The sequence below is a fragment of the Trichechus manatus genome, unplaced genomic scaffold (assembly GCF_000243295.1).
Source record: "Trichechus manatus latirostris isolate Lorelei unplaced genomic scaffold, TriManLat1.0 scaffold00046, whole genome shotgun sequence".
NCBI classification, from domain to species: Eukaryota; Metazoa; Chordata; class Mammalia; order Sirenia; family Trichechidae; genus Trichechus; species Trichechus manatus.
In genome coordinates this window covers 8,629,921-8,655,727 of record NW_004443982.1, presented here as the reverse complement: position 1 = coordinate 8,655,727, position 25,807 = coordinate 8,629,921, and the positions used below count along the sequence as shown (strand labels likewise).

Below are 25,807 nucleotides of genomic sequence, written 5' to 3'. Positions count from 1 at the left end.
GGATTCTTTGGGGTTTTCTGTGTATAAGATCATATCATCTGCAAATAGAGATACTTTGACTTCTTCCCTACCAATTTGGATGCCCTTTATTTCATTTTCTAGCGTAATTGCTCTGGCTAGGAGCTCCAGCAGAATGTTAAATAAGAGTGGTGATCAAGGGTGTCCTTCTCTAGTTCCCATTCTCAAGGGGAATGCTTTCAAAGTCTTTCTATTTAGGATGATGTTGGCTGTTGGCTTTGTATAAATGCCCTTAATTATATTGAGGAATTTCCCTTCTGTTCCTGTTTTGTTGAGAGTTTTCATCGTGAATGCGTGTTGGACTTTGTCAAATGCCTTTTCTGCATCAATTGATAAGCTCATGTGGTTCTTGTCTTTTGTTTTATTTATGTGGTTGGTTACATTGATTGTTTTCTAACGTTGAACCATCCCTGCATACCTGGTATAAATCCCACTTGATGATGGTGAATTCTTTTTTTGATATGTTACTGAATTGTATTGGCTAGAATTTTGTTGAGGGTTTTTGTGTCAATGCTCATGAGGGGTATTGGTCTGTAATTTTCTTTTTTTGTGGTGTCTTTACCTGGTTTTGGTATCAGGGTTATGCTGGCCTCATAGAATGAGTTTGAGAGTATTCCATCCTTTTCTATGCTCTGAAATACCTTCAGTACTAGTGGTGTTAACTCTTCTCTGAAAGTTTGGTAGAATTCTCCAGTGAAGCCGTCTGGGCCAGGGCATTTTTTTGGGGGAGTTTTTTAATAACCTTTTCAATCTCTTTTGTTATGGGTTTATTTAGTTGTTCTACCTCTGTGTTAGTTTTGGTAGGTAGGTAGTGAGTTTGTAGAAATTTGTCCATTTCCTCTAGGTTTTCAAATCTGTTAGAGTATAGTTTTTCATAGTATTCTGTTATGATTCTTTTAATTTCAGTTGGGTCTGTTGTGATATCACCCATCTCATTTCTTGTATGGGTTATTTGCTTCGTCTCCTGTTTTTCTTTTGTCAGTTTGGCCAGTGGTTTATCAATTTTGTTGATCTTTTTAAAGAACCAGCTTTTGGTCTTGTTAACTCTTCAATTGTTTTTCTGTTCTCTGTTTCATTTAATTCTGCTCTAATTGTTAGTATTTCCTTTCTTCTGGCGCCTGAGCTTCTTTTGCTGCTCTCGTTCTACTTGTTCCAGTTGTAGGGTTAATGTTGATTATGGCCCTTTCTTCTTTTTGGATGTGTGTGTTTACTGCTGTAAACTGACCTCCTGAGCACCGCTTTTGCTGTGTCCCAAAGGTTCTGTTGCGATGTGTTTTCATTCTCGTTTGATTCTGTGCATTTCTTTACTCCATCCTTAATTTCTTCTATAACCCAGTAGTTTTTGAGCGAGGTGTTGTTTAGTTTCCATGTGTTTGATTTTTTTTTTCCTTGCTTTTTCTATTGTTGATTTCTACTTTTATGACTTTACGGTCAGAAATGATGCTTTGTAATATTTTGATGCTTTGGATTTTGTTAAGGCTTGTTTTATGACCTAATATGTTGTCTGTTCTGGAGAACGTTCCATGTGCATTGGAAAAGAAAGTATACTTGGCTGCTGTTGGGTGAGTGTTCAGTATATGTCTGTGAGATGAAGTTGGTTGATTGTAGCATTTAACTCTTCCGTGTCTTTGTTGAGTTTCCTTCTGGATGTTCTGTCCTTCACTGAAAGGACATTGTGGAGCTATCTCTCTCTCTTTTTAGTGCTGTTAGAGTTTGTTTTATGTATTTTGAAGCCCTGTTGTTGGGTGCGTAAATATTTATTATAGTTATGTCCTCCTGGTGTATTTGACCCTTTAATCATTATATAGTGTCCTTCCTTTTCCTTTGTGGTGGATTTTACTTTAAAGTCTATTTTGTCAGAGATTAATATTGCCACTCCTGCTCTTTTTTAAATGTTGTTTGCTTGATATATTTTTTCCATCCTTTGAGTTTTAGTTTGTTTGTGTCCTTAAGTCTAAGGTGTGTCTCTTGTAGGCAGCATATAGGCTGATCGTGGTTTTTTATCCAATCTATCACTCTTTCTCTCTTTGTTGGTGCATTTAGTCCATTTACATTCAGTGCAATTATTGATAGGTATGAGTTTAGTGCTGTCATTTTGATTTCTTTTTTGTGTATGTTGACAGTTTCTGTGTTCCACTTAATTTTCTGTGCTGAGCCATTTTTCTTTGTGTATTTTCTTTTCATCTTTTTCATTGTTGTTGATTTTGTGTTTGCTGAGTGTTTATATTTTTGTAGTTTTTTAATTTGACTTTTAGGATTGTCAGTTTCCTTTGTGGTTACCGTAATATTTATCTCTATTTTTCTAAGTTTATACCAGTCTTTTATTTCTTTATATTGGCTTGACTTCCTCTCCATGTGAAAAATCTATGTCTACATTTTTTAAGTCCGTCTTTTTTTGTTTTTATGTTGTTATGTTTTACATATTGACATCTGTTTCCCTATTTTCAGTGTTTTAGCTTTGATTTACTTTTGTGACTTCTCTCTCTGGGTTGATAACCTGGTTGTTCTGTCCTGTGTTCTAGTCTTGGGTTGTTATCTGAAGATACTGATTTTCTAACCAGAGGACTCCCTTTAGTAGTTCTTGTAATTTTGGCTTGGTTTTCGCGAATTCCCCAAACTTCTGTTTATCTGGAAATGCCGTAATTTTGCCATCATATTTGAGAGACAGTTTTGCTGGATATATAATTCTTGGGTGGCAGTTTTCTTCCTTCAAGTCTTGATATATGTTGTTCCATTGCCTTCTTGACTGCATGGTTTCTGCTGATTAGTCTGAGCTTTTTCTTCTTGACTCTCCTTTGTAAGATGACTTTTCGTTTATCCCTAGCCACTCTTTAAATTCTCTCTTTATTTTTGGTTTTGGCAAGTTTAATTATAATATGTCTTGGTGACTTTCTTTTGGAATCTCCCTTATGTGGGGTTTGATGAGCATCTTGAATAGATATCTTGTCATCTTTCACGATATCAGGGAAGTTTCCTGCAACAAATCTTCAACAATTCTCTCTGTATTTTCCGTTATCCCTCCCTGTTCTGGTACTCCAGTCACTTGTAGGTTATTCCTCTTGATAGAGTCCAACATAATTCTTAGGGTTTCTTCACTTTTTTAAAATTGTTTTGTCTGGTTTTTCCTTAGATAAGTTGGTGTCAAGTGCTTTATCTTCAGTCTCACTAATTCTGACTTCCATTGCCTCAGTTCTGCTCCTGTGACTTTCTATTGAGTTGTCTAATTCTGAAATTTTATTGTTAATCGGATTTCTGATTGTTGTCTCTCTGTGGATTCTTGCAACCTGTTAAATTTGTCATTATGCTCTTCTCTAATCTTCTTAATTTCCTCTATTGTGTGTTTTGCGTTTTGCTTAATTTCCTTCCTAATTTCTTGAAGAGTTCTGTATATTAATCTTTTGTATTCTGCCTCTGGTAATTCCAAGAAATTTTCCTCCTCTGGAAGATTTCTAGATTCTTTGGGAGCTTGCTGAAGCCATTATGGATTGCCTCTTTATGTGATTTGATGTTGACTGTTGTCTCTGAGCCATCCGTTAGTTATTATATTTATTTATTTTATGTTTGCTTACTGTGTCCCAGCTTCTTGTTTTATTTTGATGTTCCCAAATAGGCTTGTTGTTTGAGCTAGTTTGATTATTGGCACCTTTGAAGCTCTAATGTCCTGTCACCAGGTGTTTAGATCTGTTGCTAGGTATGTGAGTTCTGGAGTCTGCCTACTCCTCTTGTATGGATTCAGCTCAGGTGCCCAGGTAGATGGCCACCAAGTGTGTGCTGTAGTCTCTCACTTACGGTTCTAGATAGGCATGGGTGATTGGTGTAGGCACAGGCATCTGGTTACAGCAGGGGGACACACTCTGAGCAAGGCAGGGGGCTGATGGCCACCCCTGAGTTTCCAGGAGGAAGGCATTTTCCTGTTCCCTAGAGCGTGTAGGTGGGTGGGTTTTGTCAGCCCGACTATTAGCACCTAATGCTGTTGGCTTTAAGGACTGCGGGGCATCTTTTATTTATTGGCTCCTATCGCAAGTAGCTAGGTGGCATAGGTGGAGCCACCAGTCCTCAGGCCCCTGATGCGGGTAGGTGAAGACCCTGCTTAATGGGCAGAGCAGTGTCAAATAGCAAGAAGCTGCCAGTTCACAGGTGAAACAGTTTAAGTTTGACTTCGGTATATACCCTGTTGTACTGCAGTAATGAGGGCCTGCGCTGTTGAGATGGGCCCACAGAAGTCTGTAGAGGTTGAAGGGCACTCTAAGTCATTCAATCCCTTATGCCTATGCGTAGGCAAAGGAGCTGTGCCTACCCTGGGTTCCTGGCTTAGGGGAGCCGCCAGTTTATTTCTTCCCCTGTTGGTTAATTTTTTCACTCTCCAAGGCAGGGAGAATGGCTTCGGGCCTGTGACAGCTCCTACTTCCGGCCCAGGGACTTGGTAATTGCTGAAGTCGGTCTGGGACCCAGTGTAGAGCAGGGAGCGGGGAGGTAAATGGGAGAGAAGTTTTTCCCTAAGGGGGGTGTTTTCAATCTGTGCAGTAGACCCTATGCAATTACTTATCTTTTGCTGATGTAGGGCTGCTTCTCACTGGTTCTGGATAGCTGTGTAGACTTTCTGGCGCTCGGTCTCTCCTGGTACAGAAAACATGCCTCCCGAGCACCACAGCTTGCCTGCCTCACTCTCACCCCTGATTTGATCAGGCCTGAAGTGCTCAGGCTCTTGCTGTGTCATGTCTGGCAACTCCTCGCTGCTTCCAAACTGTCTCTCCCTCCCCCTGCCACTCAGTCCGGTTCCTAAACTCTGCCTTTGATGTTCTGGGCTCCCAGATTGCCATATATAATCAAATCACTTGTTTTTTCAAGTCTTTGTTGTAAGAGGGTTCACCGGAAGCTTCTGACTACTCCGCCGTCTTGGGTGCCCCCCCACGGTTTTGAATAGCTGATATTTTTGGAAGTACATCATCAGGCTTTTCTTCCAAGACATGCCTTGGTGGACTTGGACCTCCAACTTTTTGGTTAATAGCCGAGTATCTTAACCATATGCACCACCCAGGAACTATCTGCTGTTACCCATTTTAATGTCCTCACCTCGTCAAAATCAGCATATTTCAAACCACATTCATCATGTTTTTCCACAGACTAGCTCCTCCTACTTTTATTTTTGTCAATGACATCACCATTTTTTTCTATTTAACCAGGTTTTAAAAGCAAATTATAGGTGCCACCCAATATCTAAATCAATTGGTCACGAAGTCACTATCATTGTTTTGGTTTATTCTTTCTCCCCTGTTTTTTTTTTTTTCCTTGCCATTTCCATTACTTCCACCCTAATTTTAGCCTACACCAGACCAGTGAGTGGAGCAGCCCTCTTTTATTGCCTGTCCATAATTTATTTTCCTTTTAGTCTCCTGTACACATTGTTAGCTGATTGATGTTCCGATAAAGTGCTTTCATCATGCCACTCCCCTTTGTTAAAACAGCAGACTTCAGGTCAGTCTTGGGCTGAATTTAAAGTTCTCTCTTTTATTCCGTGTTGTTCCGTATACACTAGTTTCTGATGATAGTGTTCAAAGCATTTTGAAATGCCTTCTCTGGTCTTCTGTGCCTTAATCCATGGTTCCCAGATTTTTGGGTTACACAAACCAATAAAGTTTCAAAGATTATTTATGAAGACCAAAATACAGTGTTTGGGCAAGTAAAGACATTTAAACATTTTTTGCTGCTTAGCTGTCAGTCAACAGTATTCCAAAATTAGTGAATTGCTATACAAATATTAATTGAAAAACTTGATGTATATATGTGTTTAAGTTTGTGTTGTGAAAATATACATAACAAAACATACACCATCTCAACAGTTTCTACATGTACAATTTAGTGACCTTGATTATGTTCTTCAAGTTGTACAATTATTCTCGCTGTCCTTTTCCAAATCATTCCACTACCATTACGTATTGTTGTTTTTTTATTTTGTTTGCTTGGCAAAATTGCCATATACTGGCTAGCAAGTGGGAATCATTGATCTAAATCATATACATTTCTGCATACATAATCAGTTCCCTTCTTTTTACTCTTCTCTTTTTTGCCTTTCCTAAATCCTACCATATTCAACTGTCTCTTTCTATCCTAAACTCTGAGAACACTTATTGTCTGTGCTAACCATTTGATAGTTCATTATAGTATTTATAATAATGTCTTCAATCCTGAACTAAATTGTGAGCTCCTTGAAGATAGGGACTGTTTTATTTTTTCTTTTTCCCTTTGTGCCAAACACTAAGAAGTTAATTTCTGAATTTATAATTTCAGTTGCTATTCCGTGTATCTCTCAGGTACAGCTGCATTATGAAAATGACAGGTCCTTAAAACTTTAATCCTGCCTTGCTACCTTTACTTGTCATGAAATATTGCACTTATCCTATTTTATATTATTTTGGTAGTTAATTTGATATTTAGCTATTTCTTAGGCTTGTATTTTTTATGGATTAAAGAATTATTGCTTTCAGTGTTATTATTTGGGAAAGAAGAATTGACATCTATTTTAGTAAGTCTTTTAAAGCAATCGACTGCTAACTGAAAAGTTGGCAGTTTGAAACCACCAGCGGCTCTGCTGGAGAAAGATGTGGCAGTCTGCTTCCATAGAGATTTATAGCCTTGGAGACTCTGTGAGGTCGCTATGAGTCAGCATTGACTCGTCAGCAGTGGGGTTTAGCAAGTCTTCCCAAGTGTACTAGTTTCTTAGGGCTGCCATAACAAGATCCTACAAGCTTATAAGGACAGATATTTATTATCTCACAGTACTGGAGGCTGAGAGTCTATGGTCAGGGCATCAGCCATGTTGATTTCTTCTGAGACTTTGAGGGAGAATCTGTTCCATGTCTTTCTCTTAGCTTCTGGTAGCTCCAGGCATTTCTTGGCTTGCAGCTGCAGTGTCTTCCTATCTCTGTGTATCTTCTATTAGGTCGCCAGTCATATAGGATTAGGCCCTACCCTAGTAGAGTTACGACCTCGTGTTAACCTAACTGATAACATCTTCAAAGACCCTATTTCTAAACAGGGTCACTTTCACAAGTAGGGGGTAGGACTTCATTATATCTTTTTGGGGGGACACAGTTTAATCCATAACACATACAGTATTTTCCTTTGTTTTTAACTCTGTATTATTCATGTATAAGAAATCAGAGATCAAGCTATGTAAGTAGAGTGGTGTGTGTGTTCAATGCAATATTATAATATTGAAGTGATATGGACTCTAATTAATTTAACAGAGTTCATTAATGCAGCATGCTTTAGCACCTATAAGACAGACTATAATTTAATGAAGGGCTAATTATAATTTAATAATTATAATGAAAGACAAATTGCTAGAGAACAACATCGTGTATGGTAAAGTAAAGGGTCAGCGAAAACTAGGAAAACCCTCAGTGAGTTGAACTGACACAATATATTCAACAGTGGGCTCAGACATACCAAAGATCATGGAGATGGAGCAGGACTGGGCAACGTTTCATTCTGTTATACGTAAGGTCGCCATGAGTCGGAGCCAACTGGAAGGCAACTAACAACAAAATTATAATGTAGATTATAATTACTGTGCATGTGTGCACACACACAAATATATTAGCTTGTTAGTTGTGTGTGTGTTTTGTTTTCTGTGCTTTGATATGTATCCTTTTCTTTCAGCATATAAATTTCGTTAATTTCAGTACTAATGGAATTTTTTTTATCCCCCCACCCCCCAGGTGCTATTCAAGTATTGGGAAAGTTCAGGATGCCTTTATATCTTACAGGCAGTCTATTGATAAATCAGAAGCAAGTGCAGATACGTGGTGTTCAATAGGGTAAGACTTTGTATAAAAATAATGGTATTATAATTGATACACAATGATGACTGCATCACATACAATGTGCCTTGTTTATAACATGCTGTAAAACTAAGCAGCTCTTAGCTGACTTAATCTTTCTTAATTCCTCTTTCCAGTGTACTCTATCAGCAGCAAAATCAGCCTATGGATGCTTTACAGGCCTATATTTGTGCTGTACAGTTAGACCATGGCCATGCTGCTGCCTGGATGGACCTTGGCACTCTCTATGAATCCTGCAACCAGCCTCAGGATGCCATTAAATGCTACTTAAATGCAACTAGAAGCAAAAATTGTAGTAACACCTCTGCACTTGCAGCACGGATTAAGTATTTACAGGTAAAGTTTTAAAATGGAAGTGTTTTAAAGGCACCTGTTTCCCCATGGCATTCAGGCAGGAGGAGGGTGGCTGGAAAGTTTGTCTAGTTGTGTTTTGATGTCTATAATTTGTTTCCATATTTTGTAAACATATCATAGCTTGTAATATTCTTTTACTTTCATTTTAAGTAAGATATGCAGTATTTTAAAAGATGCTCTTTTGCACATTTACTCTGTTGATGCATATTAATTTACATATTTTTTTCTATGTACTGTCTGCATTTTTAAGTTGTCATAGCATTTTAGAGAAAAGAACACAAACACTGTCTTTCACTCTTGCTTGAAGTTTCATGAGAAGACAGCTATGAGAACTCTGAAAACAGAGCTCAGCTTTGTTCTGATTCTCACAAAGGTTTATATTCCGGTTACCCTTTTAATAATTAGTATCTTTCTAAAACCCCAAAGTTAGACTCTTATTTTCTTTTAAAAGCAATTAGCGATAGCATTTAGGAAGATTTAGTGGACTTGCTCTTACTCAAATAGGCTTGTGTTAAATTTGCTTTTTACATAATTTTTCCTAGGCTCAGTTGTGTAACCTTCCACAAGGTAGTCTACAGAATAAAACTAAATTACTTCCTAGTATTGAGGAGGCATGGAGCCTACCAATCCCCGCAGAGCTTACCTCCAGGCAGGGTGCCATGAACACAGCACAGCAGGTGAGAAGTTGGGTTATGTTCTGCAGGTGCCCAGCTTTAAGGGTTCTTTACAATCTGTAGTGGTCAAGCTTATTTTACTAAGCACAGGAGGCTTTTATTAATGAAAAGCCTTTTGATATGATTACTAAGGGATTCTAGATCAAAATAAAACTCCCTCTGATATGGGAAGAAATTTTGGGGTACCAGCTTAGAACCTTTGTGGATTTTCATGATCTTAAAAGAGATTTCTTTAAAATAAAATTCTGCAGTGGTTTATTTAATTTTGAAAGCAAGTTTTTCAAAGGAAGGTACACATTCCTCCATTGATGATTCATTTGATTTTGCTTTTCAATAATTGCAATCAGCGATGTCCACATAGCTTTGAAAAGTATGCAGCTTGTAAAAGTTTTATAATTTGAAGGAATGAATTAAGAATATATAGAACCCTATTTTTGTCTTCCTTCTGTGATTCTTAGGCATGTAAACCTCATCATCCAAATACTGAACCTGTATTAGGCCTCAGTCAGACACCAATTTCACAGCAATCCTTGCCACTACACATGATTCCTTCTAGCCAAGTAGATGACCTGTCCAGTCCTGCCAAGAGGAAAAGAACATCTAGTCCAACAAAGGTATATATTTTAGAGAAATAGAACATCCCAATCAAAAAACAAGCTCCAACTGCCCTGAAATTGTGCAGTTTGAACATCTCCTGTCCTTTATTTTAAATCTGTGGACATCAAAGAGTGAAAGGTTTGAATTTTTCCATCCCAGACTCTTAGCATCATATTAAATATAGAAGGTAGAGGTAAATTTGCATTCATCAAATCATTTTATTCATCTCCCTGCTGTTAAGATCTCAAGACACTTTTCATTATCACTTTCTCCTGACATTGAAATAAATTTAATGTTGGATCTAGTGGATAGTGTGGTATTTAGGTTAGCCATTTGGGCCATAGTTTAGGGGTGGGCCTTTTGGGGTGGCTTATTAAAAAATCAGTAATGTTTTTAATTTATAATTTTCCGAGTTTATTATGCATGTTAAATTATTTTTAAAACAATTTAATGTTATAACATCCTTTTTATATATAAATATACCAATTCATAGTCATTTGGCCTCCATTAGTCATTATTGTTATCTCTGTGAACTTAGCCAAATATTTTTTAATTTTTTTAATCAATTTTCCTCAGAATACTTCTGATAATTGGAGTAGTGGCCATGCTGTGTCACATCCTCCAGTACAGCAACAAGCTCATTCGTGGTGTTTGACACCACAGAAATTACAGGTATGTAAGATATGCTCTTGACAGATTGGTTTTTTTCTATTAAAAAGGAGTAGACATAGTAAACTTTTAACTTCTTCAAGTATTAATTCTTGAAGTTGAATGGCAATAAACTCAATTAATATACACATAAGTAAAATGAGCCCACATTTATCAGAGCAATAGAGATAATTCATTTTTGTTTTTCACTTGTTTTTGATTTTTAAAAGAGGTGATACAGTCACATGGTTCAAAATGTGAAAAGTATGAATATTGGGTATAAGGGTAAAGTCTCCTTCTAACTCCCAACCCTTCGCACTCAGTTTTCTTCCTAACAGACAGCCAAGTGTTAGTTTCTTATGTATCTTTCCAGAGACATATTGTGCACGTATAAGCAAATCTGCACCCCACTTCTTTCATTATTTTTCTCTTTTTTATACAGATGGTTAGATGCTATTTATATTGTTAATAATTTATTTTACAGACCTTTCCATGTCAGTATATGAAGAGCTTCCTTGTTCTTTTATGGCTGTCATCATATTTCTTTATATAGATGCCATGCCTTTATTTAACCAGATCCTTAATTTTGGACATTCAGGTTGTTTTCAAACTTTTCCTATTCCGAACAGTGCTACTTTGAGCATACTGGTCATAATGCATTTTTAAGCTCTATGGCTTTCTATGTGAAATTTTGTTATTACTGAGGAAAATTTCATTCCCATTTATCTTAAAGATCACATTACAGTAAACTTCTTCAGATGAATGTTTAGCTCTTACTTGCTTTTCTCAGAATTCTTAAAGGACTTCCTCTTGGGGTTGATTACTGTTGGTCAGAAATTAGTATTTTTGACCAGACAAAGGTTCTGAGTTTATCTAGTCATTTCAGGGAAAAGATGCTTAGAGTAGGAGCTTGTTTCTTAGCTATATCTTTGACTATATTCTCCTTTTTTCTTCTTCTAGCACTTGGAACAGCTCCGTGCAAATAGAAATAATTTAAATCCAGCTCAGAAACTGATGCTGGAACAGCTGGAAAGTCAGTTTGTCTTAATGCAGCAACACCAAGTGTGTATAGCATTTGTTTTTCCTAAAATTTGTTAGCAGTTTGAATATTTTTATATTGACTGTCACATCATTTTAGAGTATGTTCATGCCCACTTCTGCTTTCTACCTGTATTTGGTAGAATTTAGTAATCTCTGCTTCTTAAAATACTAGTAATGAACAGAGATTTTTAGAAAATAAATCTATGAATTTAATTTTGAACATAACACTTGGTATTTTATTTATTTACATGCTATTTTGCATGTGTTCTAAGGGTTTAGAAACACTTAACAAGCTATTCTAAACCAAGGTGAGGTTTTTTTGTGATTGTTTTAGTTTGGAGGATCTGGCATAAGTGTAACAATGAAATTTTGAAATCCCCTGTTTTGTGATGGGCTAAAGACCTATAGCTTCCTGATTTCTTTTCCATTATTTTCAGCTACTTTATTTGTCATTATTAAAGGGATGTTTCTTTAAGCCAAACAGATTTTTGCTTTTCCTTGAAAGCTTATCTAAAAATGAACAGACACATTTTCTTGTTTTCAATATGTGTATTTTTCAGCCTAAAGAAATTAAATGTTAGGTTAAAATCAGAGATTCCTTGATTATACATCTTATTCTGATTCTTCTTCCTAGTGGACCACACAGGCAGCATTTACTATTCATTTGTTTTTGATAGATGAGACAAACAGGAGTTGCACAGGTACGATCTACTGGAGTTGCTAATGGGCCAACAGCTGACTCGTCACTGCCTACAAACTCTGTCTCTGGCCAGCAGCCACAGCTTGCATTGACCAGAGTGCCTAGCGTCTCTCAACCTGGAGTCCGCCCTGCCTGCCCTGGGCAGCCTTTGGCCAATGGACCCTTTTCTACAGGCCACGTTCCCTGTAGCACATCAAGAACGCTGGGGAGTACAGACACTATTTTGATAGGCAATAATCACATAACAGGAAGTGGAAGTAATGGAAACGTGCCTTACCTGCAGCGAAACGCACTCACTCTACCTCATAACCGCACAAACCTGACCAGCAGCGCAGAGGAGCCGTGGAAAAACCAACTATCTAACTCCACTCAGGTAATAGAAAGACTAGATGCCTTGTTGGCTTTTCCCATTATAGTTTGTCTATTTGGTTTTGTGTATTTTGAGAGAAGAAATAAAAGTTTGAGGAATTGTTTTTATAAGAAATTTTATACATACTGCAGTGCTGTTATTACATTGTGATTCAGTGTATATGTATATGAGTGTATTTTCTTTTCCACTGTAAAATTACACACAGAAAGAAAATCTGGCAAATCTACAAAGGAAGAAGAATATAAATCATAAAATTCCCCAAAACCTACTGTTAATTTACAGTGGCATCATAAGCACATTTATGTAACGTTAGTTAGTTCATTTCTACATGTACTGCCTACTTAAGGTCAGGTACTATGCTAAAAAACCAGTTGCCGTGGAGTCGATTCTGACTCATAGCAACCCTATAGGACAGAGTAGAACTGCCCCATAAGGTTTCCAAGGAGTGGCTGGTGGATTCGAACTGCCGACCTTTTGGTTAGCAGCTGAATGGTTAACCACGGCACCACCATGGCTCCAGATATTATGCTAGGTGTTAGTTATTCACTCTAGTGGAAGAAACAAAAAACTAAACCCGTTGCCAACGAGTCGAATTCCAACTCATAGCAACCCTATAGGGCAGAGTAGAACTGCCCCATAGGGTTTCCAAGCCTATAAATCTTTACAGAAGGAGGACTGCTACATCTTTCTCCCATGGAGCAGCTAGTGGGTTTGAACCATAACTGAGCAGAATGAGCAAGAGGTGAGAAAAGAGGTTGTTGTTATTGTTGTAAGGTCCTGTCGAGTTGGTTCCGATTCATAGCGACCCTATAGGACAGAGTAGAACTGTCCCGTAGGGTTTCCAAGGAGCAGCTGGTGGATTTGAACTGCTGACCTTTTTGTTAGCAGCTGAGCTCTTAACCACTGCGCCACCAGGTAGAGGTGTCCAGGTGGAAACAGGGTAGCTAAATCATGGTCAGCCTTGTAGATCATTGTAAGGACGTTGGATTTTACTCTGAGTTAAATGGGAAACGGTAGGTGTGTTTTGAATGGAGGGGTGACATGATCTGACTTAGTTTTTAACTAGATCCCCTCTGGTACTCTCTGGATAGACTGAAGGAGGCAAAAGTTGAAATGGCATGACTAATTTGGAGATTACTGCTATAATCCAGGTTCAGAGATGGTGGTGGCTTGACCCAGAGTGGCAGCAGTAGAAATGGTCAGCTTCTGGGTATATATTGAAGGTAAAACTAACAGGATTAGCTGATGGATGTGGGGTGTAAGATACAGGAGTCAAAGCTAGCCAGACCAACTGGAAAGACTAATGAGACTGGACGGTATCACCAAGGGGTGAAGATAGAGAAGAGAACTCAAGACTGAACTTCGGGACATTCCCGTGTAATGAGTTGGGAAATTGAAGAATTTAGCAAAGAAGACTAGAAGAGGAGCTACCTGTGAGGTGGGAGGAGATTCAGGAGAATGTGAGTGATGTCCTGGAAGCCAAGTGAAGAAAGTCTGTCAAGGAGGAGGGTGTGATCAAAGTGTGTATCAAATAATGCTGATAGGTCAAGTAAGGTGAAGAGTGGGAATTGACCATCTGAGGTATTTGGTGACATTGCAGGTGAGCTAGGAGTGGTTTTTGCATTTTGAAAAGGGTTGTTAAAAAAATAAACAAAAAAGCATGACAGACTGTATGGCCACAATGCCTGAAATATTTACTGTCTCACCCTTTACAGAAAAAATTTGCTGACCTTTGGATAAGAGCAATTTTAATGGATTAGTGGGAGCAAAGGCCTAATTGCAGTTTACTTAAGGATAAAATGGGAGAGAAATTGGAAGCAGCAAGTATAGACAATTCCAGCACACTACACACTGCATAATTCCAGATGGTGCAGTTCCCATAGACCATGACATAAAAGGGAAGAAGAGTACAGAGTTGTAGCTGAAGAGGAAGTGAGATTAATAGTTGTTTTGTTGTTTTAAATTTAAGAGGGTAGAAGTAACAGTGGAAGTTAATGGGAAAGATTCAGTAAAGGAGAAGAAATTTACACAGAAGAAAGAGGAGAGAAATGCTAGAGTAGGTAAAAGGATGGGATTTCTGTGTTTAAACATTAAAGAATTGTTAAAAGGATAACGTTAAGATTTTTGTTGAAATGCCAGTTTTAGTGCTAAGGTACAATTGGTAGTTAATAAGTGAGAGCTTTTGTTAGGATTGTAAAGTATGGTCCTTTCTATTATTCTTCTTTATCACATCTAATTCCCTGGCTCCCTTAGTTTTTGAAATTTTCGATAAATACTCTTTTAACCCCATTTTTGGAAATTTGCTGTCCATTTAAAACAGAATTCTAATAAAAGAACCATCAGTTTGCAGGCCACTAGGCCTCTGTACATGACTGAATACACAATGGCAGGCCCAGCATTTGTTTTGCAGGCCTCTCAAGACAGTGCTGATAGGATTTTCATAATTAGGTAATGCAATTGAGAAAGTCATCTAAAAAATGCTGTTAAATTGACTCCAGGTCTAAAGTTTTCCAGATTAGGTTGCTACATGATCACTACAACTAGGGAGCTTCTACCTCTGGTATTAAAGTTATGTTGTTGTTGTTGATTGCCCTCGAGTCGATTCCAACTCATGATGAACTCATGCTTATCAGAGTAGAACTGCATTCCATAGGGTTTTCAGTGGCCGCTTTTTTAGAAGTAGATCGATAGGCCTTTCTTTTGAGGTGCCTCTGGGTGGACTCAAGCCTTCAACCTTCAGTTTGCATTGCAGCCCAGCGTGTTAACTATTAAAACACTACTCAGGGACTGTAATTAAAGAGGCTTTTTTTCGATACTGTCTTAACACAAACCTCTTCAAATATTTTTCTTAAGTCGCAATGAAAACTAGATCATTGATAGATCTATATGGTATAACCACCTTTTAGCTTTTGCTAATGGGAGAAGTATAGATATGTATTAATTTACATACAGTTTTGGAAGAGTTTATTCAGAACTTGCTTTTGGTAACAAAGGTATTACTTAAGATATGAAAGTAAATGTACGTGAATTGTAGGTGATTGTTGAGCAAGTAAGGAGGCCTGATGGTGCAGTGGTTAAGCACTTGGCTGCTAACCAAAAGGTCTGTGGTTCGAACCCACCAGCTACTCTGTGGGAGAAAGATGTGGCAGTCTGCTTCTGTAAAGATTTACAGCCTTGGAAACCCTGTGGGGCAGTTTTACTCTGTCCCATAGGGTCACCTATGAGTTGAAATCTACTTGATGGCAATGCGTTTGGTGGGTTTGGTTGAGCAAGTAATCTAAAGAATTTATAGCTTAAAGTACCTTAACTTGTAGATAGAAAAGAGGTAATAAAATGGTTACTTTTTCACATGCCTCATATAATCAGTAAGTAAATCAGTGAGTAAATATTTGATGATAAATGAAATTGTGAGTCATATATACGCAGACTCTTCTTGGATCATATTTTAAATATTGATATGCTTATACATTTGAAAAGTTTTCATAAAACTTACATATTTCATCTTCTAAGTACTACTGTGATTGAACTTTTAGTTGCTTACTTAATCATTTTAAACCAAATTGCACTCATTTGGGTGCTCAGTGATATGTATCAACTTTTAATGTATCTAGTTTTTTAGGTAGATAAGTTTCTTGAATACAAACAACATTAGTTTAAGGTTTTCAGCTTTAGAAATTGGTTTTAGGGGCATGCTAACTGATTTTAACTTGATTAAATGCAGCCTTTTGTGTATAAATACCTTGTTACCAGCTAAATTTTTATTTCTTTGTCGCTTATTACTGACAGATTTCACCTAAAAGTAAGAAGGCTTCTAATCTTGTGGTTGAAGTAATTCACAACTCAAAATGCAACAATTATAAAATTTTTGTCTAGGGGTAGAGGAGTTCCATTTATTATTGGGAATATAAATTAAAAATATGTTAATATATAATTGCAGTAATCTTATAAACCCCATACAAGTTATTGGTTTTGATAGTCTGAAATTATAATAATTTAGAAACTATTAAATTAGTGTTTCATGATTCCAATGTTACTTTAATTGGTGCTGCTGAAAAGTTAGCTTTCCTATTAATTATTTTGTCAGTAATAAAATGAAATGAAAATATTCTTCTTAAAGAAGTTTCTCTGTGACACGAGGGGCAAATTTCAGGTAAAAATTATACATCTTAGTTTTATTTGTCATATTTTTATTTCATTAAATGTCCTAAATGACCTCCTCTGGACTTAGAACTTTTATTAGCTGTGGTATACTGCCCCCTCAGATTGCTTTAACAGTATCAGTATATTTTTCTAATTTTTTGAATTAGATTGGTGAATAATGCAGTTTGTTTTTGCACATAGAGGATGGATGGGAGTTGGGGAGTGGTCTTGAAGCTATTCCTTGAAATACTTCCATAGATTTAATGGTTTTGAGGATGGCAGCTTTAACAGTAGGATTTGAATTACAGAAGAATAGTTTTTAATGGTAATTGTAAAGGTTTAATGAATTCATTTTCTATATTAATCTGTTAACGGATCACAGACCAGTGAGTCAGTTTATGTTGATCTGTGGTCATGTCTTTATATTAATGATTATATATGCATATTTATTTATGTTTGATCTTAGAGATGAAAATATGTATATTAGAGCTTAAACAATATAAAATTCTCAATGCAGCTTGTGAAGTAATTCATGTCAACTAATAATGGAGTCATATTAGGTCAACAGGAAGGAAGAGTTCTCTAGAGATGTTAAATACTTATTAATTACAGGTGCTTTTTTGATAACATTAGGATTTGAATTAAATTATCTTAACAGTAAGATGTTTATTTTTAGTGGCTTTGCTTTTATTTAATATTTAAAGTTCTGTATATGTACTACCCTGAGTTTGCTTCATATTAGATTTAAACCAATCTTCTTTCTTTTTAGGGGCTTCACAAAGGTCAGAGTTCACATTTGGCAGGTCCTAATGGTGAACGACCTCTCTCTTCCACTGGGCCTTCCCAGCATCTCCAGGCAGCTGGCTCTGGTATTCAGAATCAGAACGGACATCCCACGCTGCCTAGCAATTCAGTAACACAGGGGGCTGCTCTCAATCACCTCTCCTCTCACACTGCTACCTCAGGTGGACAACAAGGCATTACCTTAACCAAAGAGAGCACGCCTTCAGGAAACACATCGACGGTGCCTGAAACAAGCAGGCACACTGGAGAGACACCTAACAGCACTGCCAGTGTCGAGGGACTTCCTAATCATGTCCATCAGGTGACGGCAGATGCTGTTTGCAGTCCTAGCCATGGAGATTCTAAGTCACCAGGTTTACTAAGTTCAGACAATCCTCAGCTCTCTGCCTTGTTGATGGGAAAAGCCAATAACAATGTGGGTACTGGAACCTGTGACAAAGTCAATAACATCCACCCAGCTCTTCAGACAAAGACTGATAATTCTGTTGCCTCTTCACCATCTTCAGCCATTTCCACAGCAACACCTTCTCCAAAATCCACAGAGCAGACAACCACAAACAGTGTTACCAGCCTTAACAGCCCTCATAGTGGGCTACACACAATTAACGGAGAAGGGATGGAGGAATCTCAGAGCCCCATGAAAGCAGATCTGCTTCTGGTTAGCCACAAACCTAGTCCTCAGATCATACCTTCAATGTCTGTGTCCATATACCCCAGCTCAGCAGAAGTTCTGAAGGCATGCAGGTTAGTTGTGGGAAAGTTTGTCACAAAGAGAAAATGGTTGACCACTGTGATCAGAATGTTGAAATTTAATTTGCATTTTTTAAAATATGGGAAGTAAGCAAAATACGGTGTAGTCACTCATCTGAAATAACAGTTTGAGAGGAGCTTTGTTACGTTAGATGTTGTAGTGTAGTCATGTTTATTTATTTATTTATTTATTTTAACAAAGAGAAGTTTATTTCCTCACAGTCAAAGTAGGCTAAAAGTCCGAATTTAGAGCATCAGCTCCAAGGGAAGGCTTTTTCTCTCTCGGCCTTCTTCTTTTCAGTGTTCCCCCGGACTAGGAGCGTCTCTGTGCAGGGACCCCGGTCCAAAGGACGCGCTCTACTCCCGGCACTACTTTCTTGATGGTATGAGGTCCCCCTGTCTCACTGCTCACTTCTGTCTTTTATATCTGAAGAGATTGCCTCAGGACACAATCCAGTCTTGTAGATCAGGTCCTGCCTTACTAACACAACTGCCACCCGTGGTCCCTCATTAACATCATAGAGGCAGGTTTACAACATACGGGAAGATCACACAGTACCAGGAATCATGGCCTAGCCAAATTGATACACACATTTTTTGGGGGACATAATTTAAACCATGACATTCCACCCTTTGGCCCCCCAAAAATCACATCCTTGCAACATGGAAAACATATTCACCCCATCATATCATAGCAAAAGTCTTAACTCCAAGTCCAAAATCCAGAAATCCCTCTTCATCTGTGAAATCTAGAATACAAGTTATTTGCTTCCAAAGGTACAATGGCAGAACAGGCACAAGCTAGACGTTTCCATTACAAATGGGAGAAACTGGAGGGAAAGAAGGGATAACAGGCACCAAGCAAGTCAGCAGAACACATTACATTAGCCCTCAAGGCTTTCAAAATAGTCTTCTGTTCTCTGAGACAATTTACACAATGGCCCTGCCCTCCAGACTCTAGGTATTGGCCACACTCTCCAGATTTTGAGTGGAGGCCCATCGGCCCTGGGCTTCAGCTCTGCCTTACACTCCCCCTGGAACAGCAATTCTGCTCCCTTGGCTTTAGGCGCACCATTCTCCCAGTCCATCTGAGTGGGGACTCCACCTTTAGAAGCACCAGAGGCCATTGCTCCACCCTTTGAAACCCCTGAGGTCATGGCCATACCTTTTGAGACTGAGGCAGCTCAGCTTCTTATGTCCCTTGTCTCTTCAGCTTCTGCTTCTGTTTCTTGTGGCCTCTTGGCCCTCAGGCCTCATGCCTGCATCTGCCCTGCTGGGGCAAGTGTTCCAAAGCTCTGTAGCTCCACTGGTAGAAGTGCCCAGAGGCACCCCACTCCGCCAGGAAGCCTCGCGCACACAGGCACTCAGCTCTCTCGCTTCGTGGGTCAGCAAGCCTAGCTCCACCGATGAGTGCCCAGAGGCACCCCACTCCGCCAGGAAGCCTCCCTCGCACAGGCACTCAGCTCTCGCTCCGTGGGTCGGCTCCAGTGCCGTCTTGCACTGGTCTCCTGGTTCTGCTGCTGCCGCTTCTCTGCTCCTGCAGGTTCTCTGCTGCTGCTGGTCCTCTGTCACTGCCACTCGTCTATCCATTCACAGTTTTAAAACCGCTTCCACATTTTAGGTATCTGTTAGAGCAGCAGCCCACTCTCTTGGTACCAAATTCTGTCTTAGTTATCTAGTGCTGCTGCAACAGAAATACCACACGTGGATGGTGTTAATGAAGAGAAGTTTATTTCCTCACAGTCAAAATAGGCTAAAGTCCAGATTCAGGGCATCAGCTCCAGGGGAAGGCCCTTTCCCTCCGTCAGCCTTCTTCTCTTCATTGTTCCCCCGGACTAGGAGCGTCTCTGCACAGGGACCCTGGTCCAAAGGACGCGCTCCGCTCCCGGCACTGCCCTCTTGATGGCATGAGGTCCCCTGTAGTCATTATCATATGTGAGAAGTACTCACGTAAATTGCTTAATCTGAGTGGGTGTGTCTGTGTGGTGTTACTGCCCTCTACTGGTTACTAGGGTTGTCGGCTTCAGTGTGATTGACTGCTCTGGGGATTGAAACAAGAAAATGGGTTAAATCATATTTGGCTGAAAATATCAAGGCTTGGAAAACCCTACTTTGTTTTGTTTTTGAGCAGAGCTATTAAATGTTAGAATAGGAATAAAAAGCAATATCATAAATGTTAGAATAGGAATAAAAAGCAATATCAAACCTGTTCCCGTCAAGTTGATTCCAACTCATAGCAACCCTATAGGACAGAGTAGAACTGCCCCATAGGGTTTTCAAGGAGGAGCTGGTGGATTTGAACTGCCAACCTTTTGGTTAGCAGCCGAGCTCTTAGACTAGGAATGGGCCTCAACAATGATCAAAGCCAGTCTTTGCTTCCAGTTGGGAAAATAGGACCATTGTTTTTGAATCTAGAAGAGGTTATAAAGCAGGCAGTAGAGGAAAGAAGGGATCGGGGAGAATGGAGAGACCTGACAGACTGTCGGTTATTCTGTAAGGAGCAGCCATATACTAGTAGTCTTGGAAGAATGAGGCCTCAGAAATTTAGAAGAAATAAGTCTCCTCCCCACAAAACAGAAGTAAAGAATCAAGCAACACCGCCATTTCTGTGGTATTTGGAAGGGATACAGATCTTAGTGGTCTTTTCATTGTGCATGGCACATATTTAATTTTTCACATCTAATTGTTGTCCTCTATAAGTGACTAAAACTTAAGTAAAAGTCAGTTAACATACCTGGAACAAACACAAGAAAGAATGAGACCAAAAGGTCAACAGTTACTCAAAAGCAAAGATGAAAAGATAAGGGGGCAGGGAAACTAGAGTACTAGAAAGGGAGCAAACAGAACACAGAGACTGCTGACACATTGTGATAAATGTAACTAATGTTACTGAACAATTTGTGTGGAAGTTGTCAAATGGGAACCTAACTTGCTGTGTAAACTTTCACCAAAAACTCAATAAAATATTAAAAATAAAGTTTGAGCAGTGATATAGTAGAGTTTAAAAAGACCTTGTAGATTATAATAAAGTAATGTATAGAAAATAAACACTTATAAATAGAAAGTATAATCATTAGTTCTAGTTTATCTACGTTGACCATTTACTACAACTTTTACATTTGAAAATTCAAAACAGTTCTCACTTAACATCTCTATAAATCTCTTCCTACAGCTACTAGTGCTTATGTGTGCCTTCTTTATTGGTACTGAAAGCTTGGTTATCCTTTATGCAGTACAGGTTATTTTATTAGAAGGTATCATAGGTCCACCATTAAATGTTTTTCACTGAAGAACAACTAAGGTGAAATTAAATTTATTCTTTTATATAGTTTTAGATGCTTTTTAAGTTGAGTGTTTAAAATACCTTCCAGTATGTTTTAATTTCTATTACATCTCATTATTTTTTGTCAATTTTTAACTAATTAGCTGTTGTCTTTAATTATTATCACATAGACTAAAGCAAAAATGGCCTCTTTTTCATATTTTATGATTCTCTTTGTGTTTTTTGTTGACTCGTTGGCAGAGTTTTCCTCACTGGTCTATAACATAGTGACTAGTATAATTAGTCTTAACTGCCTACAAGGTTGTCTTATATGTCAGTAACTTAAAACAACATTGTATGATCACTAAATCAGACTAAATTCTTCTGAAACGTAGTAAGGCTCCTGAGTTTCTAAAATTTGATTCTTTAGAAATTTAAGATTTTTATATTAATCTTTTTGTCTAAAAGTTACACTATCATTCACTTTAATTCTGGGCCTAAAGAAAATAGGAGTATTTTAATACCCAGATCAAATGCTATACTGGCCTCTCTTCAGACACAGTGCCCTGGCTTGCTTCCAATTTGTACTGTCTTCTGCCTGCTCCCCATTTTGCTGCTGGGGCCTTTCCTGTTTCCTAGATACTACTGCTGCCACCGTGCTAATCAGATGCTTCCTCCTTCATCTACTCTCTCTAGACTTAGGACAGTTGATATAAAATAGGGAAAAAATTAGAAGTCCCATACTAACATCATGGGATACATAGGAGCTAAGGATTTTCTGGAGGAATACTGTTGGAAAGAGTTCCATGGAGTTGTGTTTTTGTTGCCCAAGTTATAAACAGTATACAGTAGCAGATATCATAAGCTTTCATTAATAATGTCTTATGCTATAGGCACTGAGTTGATTGTGTTTTGGCACTGAGTTGATTGTGTTTCTTAATATATTAAAGATTATAATCTTCCATTTCATTTTTGAGATGTATATGATCAGTCACTTCAGAGTATTTCAGCACATTGTTTTATATTCAGCTTTTAGCTCTTAAGGCAATATTGCCTTATCACAGAGACTTATTTTGTGTATATATTTGTATACACGTGTGTATATACATGTATGTATGTATGTACAAACATGTTATAGATAGCTAGATTCATCAAAATGCTCTCAACTGCTGGGATTACTTGAGTTATTCCAGTAACTCTAGGCCTTGGTTTATTAATGAAGAGACTAAAAAACAAAAACCAGTCTGATAATTTGGAGAAAAAAATGTTCTGAGGCTTAGAGAAAAAGTCAGGATGACAATGGTAGGTGTCACGTTGTTTGCGATTTCTGTTCTGTTGGTGATGGCCTGTGTGGGCAGGAGTCTAAAACTCAGAAGGGGAAAGTACTTAGATAGTTGATGTCTCTGGTCTAGGAGCTTCATAAGGAAAGATAAAGTGTAGACAGGTTTACCTGTAGAACACTTTTTTATTTCTCTACCAAATGATGTGGGTAAACTTGAAAATAAGTTTAAGCCCAATATTTTAAATAATTGAACAATGATTAACTTCTTCCTATTCTACTTAGAGAAAGTGTTTCAACACCTGCTTCTTTAACTTCAACTCCTTTCTCCACTTTGGATTATTATAGTAAAGTTTCATTATTTGGCTTGAAGTGTTATAACATTGTTGGACACTTACGTATTCAGAAGAAAAAGATCTATTTCTGTCATCCACAGCTCTGCCCTTTGCATTAGGATTCTTAAGTCTGTTTTTAAGAGGAAAAAGCTTACCGTCACTATGTAGACAACTGCATAATTAGTTCCTATTTGTTTCAGACTTAATAGGTAGGTGGTCAGTGTTTGAAACACCGTTTAAAAAAAAAACTGTTAGATATGATTTGATCACACTATTCTGAGCACCATCTTTATTTTCACATACGTGGTTTTTAAAGTGATGATTATTTTTAATCTGGCTCTTGTTTGGTTTATCTTGGTGTTGCAGTGGTCAGTGCTGTACATTAAAGGCATTTACAATACCTTTGCATCTTTTATGATTTAAAATTGTTGCAACATTCAAGTGATTCAGTCAATATCAGCTCCCTTGGACATGCCTCACCTTTTCTATTTTAAAATACGGGCAGCTACATTTTCCGTTGTTTTATTTTTCGTTTGTCCTTTTTCGTTGTTGTTACAGAACTGTAGGAATGACAAATTCTATTAATTCTACTAATTTGTCAACCCCTGTTTTCTAGTCTCATCTCTCAACATCCAGAATGTTGTAGAAGCTTAAATTTTGGTACCACGTATAATTAGCATGAGCTATTATTTTATGGTACAGTTTAATAGTTGGCCCATGTCTCCTAATTTTTCAAAATATTAATAATTTACAATATATTACATCCGTCTCTTGCTGTAGAAAATGAATTTTATGTATTCTGAGTCATATTTTGTTTAAAATCTAAAGGTAAAGAGTGGCATGTACAGTTCAGGGTGAACACCAGTTATTATTTATGTGGATATTGTGAATGCCTATTTTATCTTGCATTGGATTAATGAAAATATTTGAATTGTTTCTTTGCCGGGCTCAGCCAGATGTTTTCTACTTGTTGAAAGTGAAAATTCTGTGGAATTTATAAATTAACAATTTTATACCTAAATTTAAGCCTTAAAGTACCATGCCTATCTTTAAATGTATGAGTCACTCATGCTTTGTGGAGAGGTGTAGAAAATTGGGTTTGGTTAGAATATTCATTTGTTTAACCTTTAACCTTAATTGTTAGTGAACCTTAAAATTTCAGTTTAATAAATATTTTCATATCCTTTTATTAAAAGAAAACATAAAAGTTCATTATTTTAAACCTAATTCATTGCTTTGAAACCTGTCATGAACTCTTATTTTACTTGGAGTTTTAGTAGAGAAAATTAAAAAGTGACATGCCTATGGTTTTATTTAGTATAACATCCAAAAGTTTATACAGTTGAATTTTAAGCCTTAGTTTTCATTATTGCCAACCACAAAGGGCTGATTTGTATAAGATTTTTCCTATGTAGCAAAAACATAGCAAAATAAAGAAAATTAATTTTGTTTCAACTTGTTATTCTATAATTTATGATGAAAAATAGCTAATTCCTTCTTAAGTAAGCACAGTTAGTGATTTTTTCTCTCCCCTCAATAATAAAATTTTCAAATTCTTATCTTAAATTTTAATGTTAAGATATTTGATATTTTAATACATTGACTCTTTTTGAACTTGTAATAAGTGTGTGAAGTAGGTTAGTTAACCTGGAATGATTTGAAAGCTCTAAGATTATATCTTTGCTGGTTTTCTGAGTTGGATAGAAACTTTAAGAGATAGGAAATATCTTTTATTCTTCCACTAAAAGAATTACAGTTTGGGAATAATTCTACCATACTTCAAGAATTTATAATTTAATAAATATAATACCTTCATTAAAGAAAAGAAACCCAAATGCTAATAAGCAATAATTATATACAGTGTCGGAATGGATAGCAAGTATATACATAATTTTAAAAACTGGTATAAATTGATGTAAAATTTAGTAGATTGGAGTCTTGCTGAATTTTATTAGTAAATAAGTTGCGTGGAAAATTCTTTTAGGATTTTAGAAAAGAAAAAAGATCTTTTCAGATTTGAAAGTTGTCACAAAGATATTCTGGTTGTAATTGCTAAGATAAGACGTAGGAGAAAGAGACATTCTATTGTTACTATTGTCTAGACCTATTTTGGTCAGGTTATTGTTTTAACATTTGATGGAAAGAATCTGATGGAAAGAAAATTGCAGTTCATGTTTATTCTTTTAGTGAAAAAAATTAAAAGTTATCAAAGTAGAGAATACCGTCAACGATTTATGTGGTATGGTTTCTTTTGTATTATTTTTCTTCGATGGAAAATACGGGAATCAAGATGAGTATTAGCTGAAATTAATAATTATCCTGATGGATCCAAATCTCATGGATTGATTATATTTGTACAAATACCTAGTATTTTAATTAGGACCTAATTCAGGGTTTGTTTTCTAAATAAATGTACAGTTGATTTATTCTCCTTTCTTCTTCTTTTAAGGAATCTAGGTAAAAATGGCTTATCTAACAGTAGCATTTTGTTGGATAAATGTCCACCTCCAAGACCACCATCTTCACCGTACCCTCCCTTGCCAAAGGACAAGCTGAATCCACCTACACCTAGTATTTATGTGAGTCTGAATTGACTGACTAGAAATAAATCAGTGTTTGCACTTACCTGTCTTTTAGATGATCTTCCTTTAACTTAATACAAATGCCTTTCAGTAAACATTAAAATCATTGGCAACAACTTGAATATTTTAGGGAAAAAAAGATGTATAAAAAAAGATTTTGTAATAGCATTTTTAAAATGTTCTTCTCAATTATTTACTGGGTTATATGAGAGTAGCGAGAAATACTTTGTCCTGACCCAATTTTGAGCAATATTAAGCAGAAGTTACCTAAAAGTGTAACCTTTTTGAGTAAACTGGGTTCTAAATCTGCATTTCTGCCACCTACTGGTTGTATGGACCTTAACATTCATTCTGTTTTATGCATGTACAACAAAAGGATATTATCTACCTTCAAAAAAAGTATTTGAGA

The 25,807-nt window shown here is 37.2% G+C and overlaps 1 protein-coding gene across 19 annotated transcripts in view; it reads left to right on the top strand.

Annotated features, from left to right (window-relative positions):
* Window positions 1-25,807, top strand: part of KDM6A (lysine demethylase 6A) — a 260,874-nt gene that overhangs the window by 188,189 nt on the left and 46,878 nt on the right. For 4 of the 19 annotated variants that reach the window (XM_004376910.3, XM_023731896.1, XM_023731906.1 and 1 more), the window contains 9 exons: window positions 7,740-7,838; window positions 7,979-8,198; window positions 8,759-8,893; window positions 9,349-9,504; window positions 10,064-10,159; window positions 11,096-11,197; window positions 11,854-12,249; window positions 17,156-17,934; window positions 25,266-25,395. In XM_004376910.3, coding sequence (XP_004376967.1) covers window positions 7,740-7,838; window positions 7,979-8,198; window positions 8,759-8,893; window positions 9,349-9,504; window positions 10,064-10,159; window positions 11,096-11,197; window positions 11,854-12,249; window positions 17,156-17,934; window positions 25,266-25,395 — 2,113 coding nt within the window. The remainder of the gene's footprint in view (window positions 1-7,739; window positions 7,839-7,978; window positions 8,199-8,758; window positions 8,894-9,348; window positions 9,505-10,063; window positions 10,160-11,095; window positions 11,198-11,853; window positions 12,250-17,155; window positions 17,935-25,265; window positions 25,396-25,807) is intronic. The other 15 variants (XM_004376915.2, XM_023731903.1, XM_012555698.2 and 12 more) reach the window with 7 other exon arrangements.